The sequence below is a fragment of the Bos indicus x Bos taurus genome, chromosome 24 (genome assembly GCF_003369695.1).
Source record: "Bos indicus x Bos taurus breed Angus x Brahman F1 hybrid chromosome 24, Bos_hybrid_MaternalHap_v2.0, whole genome shotgun sequence".
NCBI lineage: Eukaryota > Metazoa > Chordata > Mammalia > Artiodactyla > Bovidae > Bos > Bos indicus x Bos taurus.
In genome coordinates, this window is record NC_040099.1 from 40,486,579 (window position 1) to 40,499,964 (window position 13,386).

Sequence of the window (13,386 nt, forward strand, 5' to 3'; positions counted from 1 at the left end):
TAATATTAACATCTTCACTCAAAGAAATTACTTGGAAAGAAAATGACTAGATTGATGTCTCCCTCCTTATCTGGGTCCATTTCACATTTATTAACGTAACAGCTCCATTGGAAAGCACCATAACCATTTTTTAAAAAATCAAATTTGGGCTCCATCACAGTGCAGGCAGGACCTGGGTGCCAGGGAAACAGACTCTCACTGCTGATCCTCAGAGGTATGTGACTTGCCTGCTTCTCCAGACTTCAAATGTTATTTTGCAATCGAGATAAGATAAGGCTCAACAAGTACAGATTTGCAAGAAGAGGTTGGGTGATGTAATGTCCTTAAGAAGTAAATGATTAATACAGAGCCCCTGAAAAGGCACTTGTGATATATAAGTGGAATATAATAAGTGGAATTGTGTAATATATAATATTATAATATAGGATATAATAAGTGGAATTCCACAAGAAAGAGGGGCTGTTGGCTGGGGCACAAAAGGCAAAAGCCCAGTCCATCAGTTGGCCCCGGGCACGTGATAGCTATGACATATCCCTGTTTGTTGGTTCTAGGGTCCACTGGAGACCTCAGGGTCAAAGTGAGCGTGGGATCAACTCACCTTTTGGGCCTTTGTGAGGAAGGGGCTCGGGGTAGCCCCCGGTACACCTGACTGAGGGGTGTGTCCTCTTGCTGCAACACCTGCTACTCACCGGTCGTTACTTGGTTTCTAATTGAACCTCTACACAGGCCTTCTATCTTGTTCATATAGGTCTCTACAGACGCTCGGTGCTGGCTCCCTGTATCTATTCAGAGGAAAACAGAAATAGTTCTCCTCCCGCCCCGTCCTCCCCTTTTTTTGCAGTCTTACAAAGTGAACCTCTTTACTGAAGCATTAGAAGCTTTTTTATCCACTTAATCAAATAGGCATTCCAGACCCCAAACGGTAAATTATATATTTCCAGACATCATTTGATTCATTCCCCACGCCTCTTCCTCCCGCGTTTCCCAACACTTCGCACCAGGTACAGAAATCACAGGTTCCGTAGGTCCGACCCCTCGTTTCGGTGTGACCACCGCCTCCGGTGCACGGCCGGCGGGTCGCTCGGGTCCCCCACCCCCCCATCCCGGGTCGGCGGGGGCGCCATGAAGGGGCCCGGCGCGTCCCGCTCGGCGGGTGCTGGGCTCCGGGGCGCGTGTGTCCCGCGAGGCCGCTGCGGAGTCTGGGTGCCCGCGGCCGTCGCTCTCCGCCCGGGCGCCTGCCAACTTCGCGTCGCGGAGAACCCGCAGCCCTTCTCAGCGCTCCGGATCTGCCGGCTCGCCCGGCCCGCAGCCGCAGGGGAGCGCCAGCCCCGCGACTCCCGGCCCCGCCGGCCCTGCCCGCCGACCCTGCCGTCCGGCGCCGGGATCGGAGCCGCCGTCTCGCCCGCCCCGCTCGCCAACTCCCGGCAGCCCGTGACCCAGGACAAACTTCTGGTCCAGGCGCGGCCCCGGAGCGGTCACCCTCCCGGAAGCCGGCCGCGAAACCGGGGCCGGGGAGGGAGCGGGCGGGAGGGAGCGGGTGGTACCGCCCGGCCGCCGCTCCCGGCGCGGTGACGCCGCCCCCGCGGCCGCCCCCCGCCCGGCTCCCCCGGAGGCGCCCCGGCCGCCGAGCACCGAGTGCGGGCCGGCGGGGCCGGGCGCTCACGCCCTCTAGCGGGCCGCGGCAGCCGGGCGGCCGTGACGTGGGCGCTCCCTTCAGCCGGCCTGCGGGGCCCCGCCAGTCAGTCGCGGAGCAGGAGCCCCGCGCGCAGCCGGCGCGGGCTCGGCCATCGGCGCGCCGCCGCCCGGGGGCTGGCTCGTCTGCCCGCGCAGAGGCGGCGGGCGGGACGCGCGCGGCCTCGGCCCCGGCCCCGGCCCCGGCCCCGGGCACCGCGGCGCCGGAGGCTCGGGTCCCGAGCCCAGGAAGAAGAACCAAGCCAGCGCAGCCGCCGGCACGGAGGGCGGATTTTGGCTCCGCGGGCGCGCCCTCCGCTCCCTCTCGCAGCCGCGCCAGCTTCAGCGGGGCCGGCGACAGGACAGGGGGACCCTGGCCCCTTGCCCCCCCGGCCCCGGGAGCCGCCGGAGTTGAGACTTCTGCAACTGTTGGCACTCGGAGCGTCTGGTTCTGGTTTTGGCTGTTCACCCTCTTCTCGCCGCCTTGGAGGCACAGCTCCCGGCCGCCCTCTGCCCTCGCGCCCACCCAGCGCCGCCGGGGAGCGGCCCGGGGCGCACTTGGCACCATGAGCCGACTTGGGACTTGCCTGGCCACTTTGACTGGACTTTTGCTAACTGCGGCGGGGGACTCGTTTTCAGGTAAGCGGGGCCTCGCCAGGGGCCTGGGGCGCGCGGGCCGGAGGGGGGCTCTGAACACCGGTAGCTCCGGGGTGGGAGAGCCCGAGCGGCTGACGGCGAGGCCGGGCAGGGGGCGCGGCGGGCTGAGCACAGCGGCTTCCAGTCCCCGGCGCGGGAGCGGGGCTGGCGGGAAGGGTGGGCACCTAGCGCTCGGGCCGGCCGAGCGGAGGAGCCCCGGGGGCTGGCCCAGGAGCCAGGCTCTCATCTCCGCCCCCGCCCCTCCGCGGCCTGGGCGTGTGTCCGCGAGGACGGCGCCACTCGGAGTCCCCGGTCGGCTCCGGGAGCAACAGCGGAAAACTTTGCCTGAAGTTGGGAGCTGCAGCCGCCGGCCGCCGGGCGTGGGCGCTGCGCGGTCCTTTTCGCCGCGAGCGGCTGCCGGGCCGGGTTGCCGTGCCCGCTGCGCCCGCGCGATCGGTGGACCCGGCGGCGGCGATCTCCAGTTCCCTGCCCTCCCGCCTCCGCCCGGCCCGCCGAGGCCGTGACCTCCGCTCGTATTGGCATTCGGGAGGCTGCCCGGGAGAGCCGAGGCGGCGGCCTCGCAGGTTACTGCAGGAGGATCGGGCCCCAGGGTCCGGGCAACCGCGGCTCTGGCCCTCCGGGCTCTTCCTCCGTACCTCTGGCCCAGCGGAGCACCCGGCCAGGGGCAGCGGTCAGCCCGCCCCGCGGCCCGCGGCCGGGGGTGGGCAGGAAAGGGAGTGCGGGGAGGTGCCCGCTGCGCGCCTGCAGTCGGAGCCAGGAGAGCTCCTTGCGGGAGGACGCGTAGCCGGGAGTTGGGGGTCAGGAGGGGCGCGAACCCTGCCTGGTGTTACCTGGAGCACACACGTGGATGGACAGCCAACGCTTGCACACCTGCACACTTGTACACTTTCTCGCGTGTGTGTCAGTTTCATTAAGGTCTACGTAGAATGGTGGAACTGGGCTTTTTTTTCCTTTTAATATAAAGCCTGTTATTTGGCCTTGAACTTGGGCTGCAAAATAGGTTTCTATGTTTATTCGGGAGGAATGAGTAAGTTGATTTTTTTTTTTTTTTTTTAATTTGATGAGGGAGAATTTCACAGATGGTAAAACACATATTTTAAAACGTTGGAGACTTTTCCGTCTGGCCTTCCGACCAGAGAAAACTTAAATCTTTACTTCCTGGAGTCTGGGGGACACGCAGGCGCAGAGGCCATGCCCCACGTTGATGAGCCCCGAGACCCTTGACCACAGTTGGACTCCAAGGAAGCCGAGCGTGGAGTTGGCTGCTCGCTGTATGCTGTCAGTTTCAATACAGAAATACCCTTTCCCGAAGTTTAATATGCCCTTAACTGTCTGGTAATTGCACGTGCGCCAGAGGACTTAATAAAACAATCCACTGCTGTCTGCTATAAAATTGATGCCGATTTTGGCCTGCGTTCTTTTTTACTGGTGAATTATGGAGTAGACTCGCTAGTTTTAGAGCCTTGTAACTCATTAGTGTTAGAAGCCAAGGATGAGGGCCTCAGTGATGGTTTTCTCTTTATTAAGATCCATAGCTCCCTGCCTGGGATTTGTTTCAAGTTAAGCTGTGTCAGAAAGCGTTTGGATGGATTTTCAAGAAGTGGGTAAGGGATTGGGGTGGAGGTGGGGAACAAATATTTACGTAGTTTATTTAAATGATCAGTTTCTCATCATTAAAAGGAACTTCAGCCTAAGTAGTACTGACCTATGTCCTTGTTAATGCTTATGTAAATTAATAGTCAAACCAAAGAGACTTTGCTTTTACTAAATTTTATCCAGGTTTTTCTTTCAGAGGAAGTACATCATTCTATTTGTTATCCTACCAGTAATTGAACTGTGCCTTCATTTTTTCTTTTTTTTTTTTTTAATTTGGAAAGCCAGAGTTAACCTAGTATGGAGGAACTGAAGGGCAGTATCCCAGAGAATGCTTAGAAATGATGAAATTAAAAAAAAATTGAAGTTGGCAAATTTTGTGTGTGCAGGGATCAGATAAATTACAGTGTATCATGGTTTTGCCCTCCACTTTGGGTTTTAGGTGGGAAGTACCTGTGGGAAGCGCTTAATGCTTTGGAAAAGTCAGTTTTTTATTTTTGAAAATTTTTTTATGTTGGGAAAGTTAATTCTGATGTTATGAGTGATACCGACACTTATTTCTCTTTATGAGTCTTCTGGATATTTGGTTGCTGGTCACCTGACATGAGGATCCTTTTAGAGACAGAGGAAGTAGATTGTAAGTGGCTTGAGGGCAAAGTCAGTTATTTTTTCTTCTTGATTCCCATAAAACACCTACATAGAGCCCTAGACCCAACAGACACTCACATTTGTTGAATAAATGACTGATGTGAATTCTGATCATTTGCAGACATTCAAATTGTACATGAACTGGCTGACACAGCAGGGAGGGAGAGGAAGGACTATCAGGCATCAGACTGGCTTGCATTGTCCCGGCTTTTGAAATTGACATTTTCATCACAGATTCTTCTCAGCCTCAGTGCAACCAGTGGACTGAATCAGGAGGCTTTATGTAATCAGTGGAGAGGTGTTTTTTTTTTGTAACCAAGATTTGTACACAAGACACTTTGCTGTTTCCCCTCTTTTGGAATGCATTCACAATTGATGTGATTGCTGATTAATCATTTCTGGAGGGTACTGCACATAATTTAGATGCTAGATATAGGAACTAAACACTTTGGAAGAAAACAGAAAAGATTTAGGTTTTGTTGTTGTTGTTGTTCAGGAGGCCTTTTATTTAAACATTTCATTTTAAACGTCACTTTCCGTTTTTACAATTTCTAAGTTGTTAAGCAAGATATTGGAGGCTCACTTTCTGCCTTCTATCTAGGCTCTGTATGATCATTCAGAAGAACTTTTGCAAAAAAGTATGCAAGTAAGAAGCAAGGCAGAAAGTAAAATCATTTTTGCTTCTGCTTAATACTGTCTTTTCCATAGTGAAGCCAAGTAGCTGGCAAGTCATACTTCTTTGACCCATTTTCTTAAAAGCCAGGTGGTAATATATACTATACAAGAAAGTGTTTGGTTTTATATAATAATGAGATTGATGTGATAAATTCTAGTAAGCAAGCCTTGGTTTGCAGAAATAGAAATACAAACAGATTTCCACTACACTGTTTAGAACAGATTAAACCTTAATATAATTTTGTGAGTTTGAAACTCTCCTGAAGAAATGTATTCTTTAAAATACTCTTTTAAGGACAGTTGGGGGGAAACAGCTGAAATCTGAATGGAGTCTGTAGTTGAATTAGTAGAATTGTACCAACATTTAGTTTCTTCATTTTGAATAATTTGAGTAGTTAAGTCAGATGGAGAAGGCAATGGCACCCCACTCCAGTACTCTTGCCTGGAAAATCTCATGGACGGAGGAGCCTGGTGGGCTGCAGTCCGTGGGGTCACTAAGAGTGGGACACGACTGATCGACTTCACTTTCACTTTTCACTTTCATGCATTGGAGAAGGCAATGGCAACCCACTCCAGTGTTCTTGCCTGGAGAATCCCAGAGACCGGGGAGCCTGGTGGGCTGCCGTCTATGGGGTCGCACAGAGTCCGACACAACTGAAGCAGCTTAGCAGAAGCAGCCGCAGTTAAGTCAGATGTCCACACAGGGGAAGGTGGGAGAAACATGTACTTGAAATCTTTGTACTATTTTTGCAACTTTTCTATAAGTTGAAAGTCATTTCAAAATATAAGATTTTACAGTACCCTTTACAGAGACTGTGAATAGATTTGTTAAGCAGTTTGTTTTATTTTTTCTTTTTTGGATAACTAGAGTCATGACATTTTACATTTTTCTGTTGCTTCAATGAGATTGATAATGGATGTGATGAAAAGATTGTAAATTTAAATCACTGCGTGTGAAAGAATATGCCAAGAAATCACTGTACATTTTTAGTGTTATATGGATGTAAAGAAGTATTGCTTGAGCTTAATCAGTTGTTCTGATCTGCAAAATCACAGGTTTTAGTCTCTGATGTTTTCAAAGGGTTGGTTCACAAATTTTCAGTAGAAAAGTTACTTACATATATTGATATATAGATAAGCGTGTATATAATTTGCGTAATTCTAAATGAACTTTCCCTAATGAGCAAGTAATCTGAATTATATCTTCAGATGATATAAAACCATGTATGAATGAAACACAGCCTTTTGTTTTGGGAAAAGTTGATTTTTGAATTTAGGTATTTCTCTGACAATTCTATGGAAGTCGGTAGCTTTATTTAAAAATTTCATAGTTTCATAACAATTGTACATTCTAGGAATTGATAGGCTGTATGTATCTGTTTCAGTAGAGGCACTGTTTGGGGTTAAGTAGTGTTTTTCTCAGTTTTTGTTTTAGGTTTAGTTTTCTAGAATGAGTGTGTCTAACCTGAATATCCTAAGACATAGTTTTCAGTTAGGGGACAGGCATTTTAATAAGTACTTACATACTTTTTCAACAGTATAACATTTCTTAAGGCAGTGTCTACTGTGCTTTGTAATTCTAGGAGTCTTCTCTTTGAAAACCAACTTTCCCACAAACTTTTCTCAGGCTTCTTCTTATCTTTAGGACTATAGCCTGTTAATCGGCTTCTTTTGTAAGTGAGAGAAGGTTTCATTACTTATGTTTTTCAAACTCATTAGTGAAAAGTTTAAGGAGGGTGCACAATAACACAGACCTCCCATCATAAGAGGATGCTGTTTCTCCAGTTCCTAAAATACTGCAGTGGTTTAGCATTTAGTCTGATCAGAAAGACTGCTTTTACTCTGTTGCTCTGAAAAAGAACTCAGCGGAGGAAAACAGTAGGTAGGGCTGGTGTTAGGTGGGAGGCAGGAAAGTTTTAGTCATCACCTCCATAGCCTGTGGCCCCCTGCCTTCCAGGGGCCAGCTGGCAAGGTCAGGATCTGATGAAGAGGTGGGAACGTGGGGAGGGAAAGAGAAGAACACAGGCCGAGGAGGGTGGGGGGTTGTGTGTGCTCACGTGTAGGAACACAGGTGTGCAGATCTTGTTAGGATCGTGTGCAGGTTAAGGATCCAGAGAGGATCAAGTGTGCAGGAAGATCGGGCTGATGTCCTACACCTGGGTGGCTTTAGGTTGCCTGGGGGGTGGGGCGTGGGAGTGTTGCGCCAGTGCTTCCACTGAGCTGTGTTTATACCCATGCTGCTCAAAACCAAGTGTGCTCGAGGGTCACCAGGAGCAGTCCTTCCCAATCTTGGTCTCTATGGCCGGCCGTGGTGATTCTTTTGTCCAGGCCCCCAAAGCATCCACAGGTGATCCTGGCCACCTTTTGAAAAACATTATTCTAAAAGAGTCATCCTTGGATGAACAGCCTCAGCATCACTCAGGAACAGGTAGACAGATAGACTCCTGGCCCCACCCAGAGGGATAAAATCTGAAAGTCCAGGGTGGGGCTGGAGGCATGGGGACAGCAGTAGATGCTAGAACTAACCCTCCAGGTGCTTGGGATGCTGGACAGAGCGTGAGTTCTGAAAGGCCTGGGATTCTCAGCCTGCACTTTTCAGCCTCCCTTGACAAGAGCAGAAAGTACTAGAGATGCAACTGAAACTCACATCCATGCACTTAGTAACCCCCACCCCCACTGTGAACACAGCCCAAATTACGAAGCAGGCTGATGTGATGGTGTTGTGACTCTCAGTCTCTTAGCGCGACATTTCAAATAATGTTCTTATCTGCAGAAGATATTGGATCCAGCCAGTTGTAAAATGACAATGAAAAAAAATTTCCTTTAATTTTACTTACCGCAATATAAAGTTTTAATTAAATTTTGCAGTCACTGAAAATTAGCCACTGGAAATTTCTGTGGGTTGACACTGTGTCAAAGATATTTGTTGACTTGTTATAATAAGCACATAGCCCAGTGCACCTATTAAAATGATACTTTCTATTCAAAGTGGATATTGAGCATTACTGCTGGGAAAACCCCTTTAGGGGATTGCAGAAGGCATTGGGGGTGGTCATGGGCAAAGATCAGAAGGATACAGTTACAGTACTTTGGAAAGTTGTCTAATTATTTAAATTTTCAAAATCTACTGAAATAGAAAGAAACAAGGAATTTCTTAGGCAAGAATGAGGAATTAATGTGCATAAAATTTGGAATTTTAATATGGGAATGTGACACTTTGCCTTTGGAAATGAAGGAGCTTTTTAATATAGATCTTTGTAAAGTATTGATAATGTACTGTTATGAGTCTCCTAAGATAGCACCTCGTTTTTCTATTTTCCGCCAAAGACCATCCCTGCTTCTCTATCCTTAAATACTCCAGGTAAACAAAATGGATTGTGATGTCATTTAACGGATTTATCTTGAAACATTATCAGCAAACTTTCAGAGAATACGTGGCGGGCAGAGTGCTTTCCATACGGCAGGCAGGCCTCCAGCTCCCTACTCCTCTGGCCGCTGTCCCCAGCCCATCAGCAGGTGTAGCTGCCCAGTGGGTATGTAGGCAGGGGTATCACCTAGCCTCACCTGCACAGCTCCCTGGATGCATCCACTGAGAGCTGAAGGAAGGCAAGGTTTGGAGGGAGCCTGCATCTGCTGTGATGACTCGTTCACATCAAATGAAATTCTTCAGTGGAAGTTGCTGCTTTACTTGTAATTCACTTTGTTTTAGTTCAAAACTGACCCCAGGACAACTTCAGACTCTGTGGTGATTATTTCTCCTTTGTTCCTCTTTTTGGTTGTATCCTGTGTGAGTATTCAGTGGTGTCTGACTCTTTTCGGCCCCATGGACTATAGCCCACCAGGCTCCTCTGTCCTTGGGGTTTTCCAGACAAGACTACTGGAGTGGGTCGCCGTTTCCTTCTCCATGGCTGTATCCTAAGTGGCCGCTGTTCTGTATATAGCAGTGGCACTGGGAGAAATAGATTATCTGGCAGCTATCTAAGAGTTCAGGGTAACTTACGGAACTTTCTCCATCAAGTCTTTCGGTAATCAACCAGAAAAGTGGCCACGTGCAGATGTGTGACATAGATATGAAGAGCGTGGGCACCTCGCTTCTGTCTGCAGGAGACTCCTTTCCCAACATTGCTGGTTCAGGTATATAATGCAGGCAGTCATTAAACTTTGCATGGATACCTCATAGCCTGCCAGGCTCCTCTGTCCATGGGATTTCCTAGGCAAGAATACTAGAGTGTTACCTGAGTTAGTCCATTTTTCTGCTTAAAACTGAGAAGAATCCCAAGTCCTTAAAAACTTTTTCTGTGATGTGAAAGGTTTGGGCCCTGAATTGGAGGCAGAGGGATGGTGGAGGATCAGATGGAAGGATCTTACTTACTTTCACGCTGGGGCTGCAAGGGAGGGAAACTGTTATGGTCAAGAATCCAGGACCTGCAGCTGAGAGAGAATGAGGGTCAAATTGTCAGAGGCTTGTGAAAACAGAGTTTTTAGACTCTCCCTTGAAGGAGGGAGCTAGCATTTAACAGAATGATTTATTTAAAAATACAACAGCTAGGCAGAAGCAAAGCATGTGGTTTGTATGGGCCTCAGAACAGAAACACTTAGAGAGCATCCGTTTGTTTTCAGATGGTTGAGTATTCCCTTTCATCTCTTTCCTATTCAATATGCAGAAAGCAGATTTATTGCAGACAGTGAGAATATGTTTTAGTTTGAGTTACCATGGAAGGCAGAGGCCTGGTACTTCTCCCTGATTCTAGTGGTGGAATCACAACAGGGTCTAACATGGGCTTCTGACTGTGGATGGGATGGGGAGGCGCTGGATCACACCCTTCCTGCAGTCCATTCTGAGGGTTTCTGTTTGATCTGTCTTCTCTGGTGTAGTCTGAGATGTTTTAAATAATGTTAAAACCACAAGTTTGAAGTTGCCTCATTGTGATATTCTCCCTAGATACAAATATAAAGTTGTCTAAAGCATTTCTTTTAAAATAAATACTCATAATGTATAGAATCAAGTTACAGTGTTTTGCATTTAGTAATCACATAATCTTTTTATACAGTTCTTGGGGTTGTCATGGCAAGTATACTGGGGTGGTTTGCCATCTCTTTGGATCCTCTAATGGATCACGTTTTGTCAGAACTTTCCACTAAGACCCATGCTTCTTGGGTGGCCCTACACAGCATGGCTCAAAGCATTATTGAGTTACACAGCCCCCTTTGCCATGACAGAGGGGTTACCTGATGCCAAGAGTGGACTCATTGGAAAAGATCCTGATGCTGGGAAAGACTGAAGGCAGAAGGAGAGTAGGGCGACAGACGATGAGATGGCTGGATGACAAAACCGATGCAATGAACATGAACTTGGGCAAACTATGGGAGATGGTGAGAGACAGGGAGGCCTGGCGTGCTGCAGTCTATGGGGTCACAGAGTCGGACATAAGTGGGCGACTGTACAACAACAATCACATAGTAAATTAATAAACTCAACAAATATTTTGGAATGAGTGAATGATTGAATAAAGTTCTCTTAGGGAAGAGAAAACACAAATTACTTCTGCTTACTGCTGATTTTTTTTCCTATGAAGTTTGATTTTTTAAAAGCATTTGTAGTAATCTTAACGGTATGCTCAGGTGGTGGGTTTGGTGCTTGATACCCTTAGAAATTAATAGGCACATAGAGATTCAGTTGCTAAATTTAAAGGAAAAAGGTTACCTTTTGTTAATTAAATGTGTAAAAATGAGCCTATAATTTTTATCATATGTAATAAAAATTTATAAATCAGTTAGTGCCATAAAGTAGAATTTTGGTATTATACTGATCTCTAAGAAAGAAAAAAGAAATTCACTATGTGGTAGATAAGCATGATTTGATTTTAGTTTCTGGTGTATTAAAAGAACCGTGTATCACCAGGAAGAAGCTGCCATGACAGGGAGTAATAGATATCATCTCCTGCTTTATTTCTGATATAGAGTGAAATTGATTACACCTGCTCAGAGCTCAGCCCGCGCATTCCCATTGCTCGTCTGCGGTACAGCAGGCAGGCTCTCCTTGCTTCTTCATTCACTGTGGCGTATTCTCAAGTGAGGAAACTTAATAAAAAGAGGCTGCTTTGACAACAGTCCCGTGACCTGTGTTCTCCACTGCCTTGACTTTTCGCATCCAGGCATCTGAACGTGGTGTGATGTCTCCCCAACCGTCACTCGTTGGCACATGTCCCGTGTGTATGTTATGGGGATCCTTGCCGTGTTGTCTCTGCTTGTCAGTGACCATTTCATCCTGTTCGGGTGGCTTTTTAGAGAGCCCCTCCCTTTTGTTTCCAGCCCCTGTGGGGAGCTTGCTGAGAGGCCTGTGTTGCTGACCCTCGGAAAGTTTGGAGTGGGGTCTGGCCAGTCCCAGTGGGGCTCGGATCAGTAGAGGGTGTTGTTAATTAAATGGCCTGATGTCGGCTATGGGGTCCTGGAGGGGAGGAAAGAGGGCAGAGACCGCCCCCCAGCAGATCAGGTGTTCCTGATTTTGAAATCTCTTTCTACCACTGAACAGCAGTGTGGCCTTGGACATGGTATTTGATTTTTGAGTCTCAGTTTTGTTTTTTGGAAAAACACTTTGTAGTATTATGGTGAAGACTAAACAAGCAGACCAGCTGTATGAGGTTGGGAGGCACCCACATCCCTTGGGTATAACCACATAAGCTCCCTACTTTTATGTCAGAAAGCCTTGTATATTGACAATTTCATATGGTTCAAACTTCTCTGGGTCCAGGACTTTGGTATTTGAGTGTCCTGGGGGCTCAATGGGTGATGTGTTTGTAGAAGTGCTAAAAAAATATGTATGTTATAAACATAAGGCCAGTATTATATTTTAAAAGAAAGACACCCTGAGAATCACAAAATGACCCCTCAGAATTGGCACCATGAAAAGCCAGGACTGCTCAGTTCCAGAAGGCAGTTCTGGACACCTGCATTGGATTCACCCAAAGTTCTTCTTAAAAAAATAACAACGAAGATTCCTGGCGCTGCATGGGTACTGAGTCACAGCCTCTGGAAGGGGCCACCGAAACTGGTAAAGAAACACCCCGGACCCCGAGATCTTCATACTCGCTAAAGTTGAAAGAGTACCAGCAGGACATTAGCAGGGACTCAGAGACCCTGCCCTTTGGAAAATTTATCACGTCTTTTCTGACTAGTGTTCAGAAAGCGTCTGCGGATCGTGACATGAAGTTTCACGTACCATACTGTAATTGACTGGAGACTGTTTCTCTTAGGAAGCAGAGGCCTTCTGGTGTCGGCAGAGACAATGATTTCTGAACCAAGCTGCTTTGTAGTCGTCTTTCAGAGCTTCCCTGGTGGCTCAGCGGTAAAGAACCTGCCTGTCAATACAGCAGATGCAAGTTCGATCCTGGGTCCAGAAGATTCCCTGGAGAAGGAAATGGCAACCCACTCTGGTATTCTTGCCTGGAGAATCCCATGGACAGAGGAACCTGGCGGGCTACAGTCATGGGGTTCGAGAAGAGTCAGACACGACTTAGTGGCTAACACAACAGCAACAACCCATCTTTCAATCTGATGAACTCCAGTAAATGTGACATCAGTCTGGAATTTTTAGGGTATAATAAGAGAATAAAGATATTTCAGAGAATCAGAACACAGATCATTTTCGATCTCTATATTTGCAGCTGTGAGCCAAAACTTGAGATGACTCATTCAGAGACGGTAACAAGACACGATGATACTGGAGAGATAATTTTCCAGCACTTATTTCTGTCTGATGTTCATTGAAACATGGACACTGGAGAATAATTGGCCTTAGGGGTCCCCTGAGCAGGGACCAAAAGCGTGACATTTTTATTGCAGTAGTTCCTAAAAGACGACCTAACCTCAAGCATGGGCATCCCCCTCTATTAGAGCGCTTGAAATTTCCACCAGCTCATCATTTCGACCAAGGAGGAAAGGTGCTTGTTGAAATGTCATCTCTGGGAGCAGTGGCTCATTAAGTCATCTCAAGTATGACATCCCCAACTCGCTGTCACCTCCCTAAGTTGACATCCTTAGATGTCAGATCTCTCACTTCTAAAATGAAGATGTTTGATTCAAGAATCTATAGGTTCTCGCCAAATACTTAGAAAGCCTGAGGACTGTTACCTGAGTTCACTT

The 13,386-nt window shown here is 47.8% G+C and overlaps 1 protein-coding gene across 10 annotated transcripts in view; it reads left to right on the plus strand.

Moving 5' to 3' along the window:
- Positions 1-1,657: 1,657 nt before the first annotated feature.
- Positions 1,658-13,386, plus strand: part of PTPRM (protein tyrosine phosphatase, receptor type M) — a 666,940-nt gene continuing 655,211 nt past the window's right edge. For 9 of the 10 annotated variants that reach the window (XM_027525884.1, XM_027525889.1, XM_027525885.1 and 6 more), the window contains exon 1: positions 1,658-2,310. In XM_027525884.1, the coding sequence (XP_027381685.1) occupies positions 2,238-2,310 (73 nt within the window). In that variant the 5' untranslated portion in view covers positions 1,658-2,237. The remainder of the gene's footprint in view (positions 2,311-13,386) is intronic. The other variant, XM_027525892.1, reaches the window with a different exon arrangement.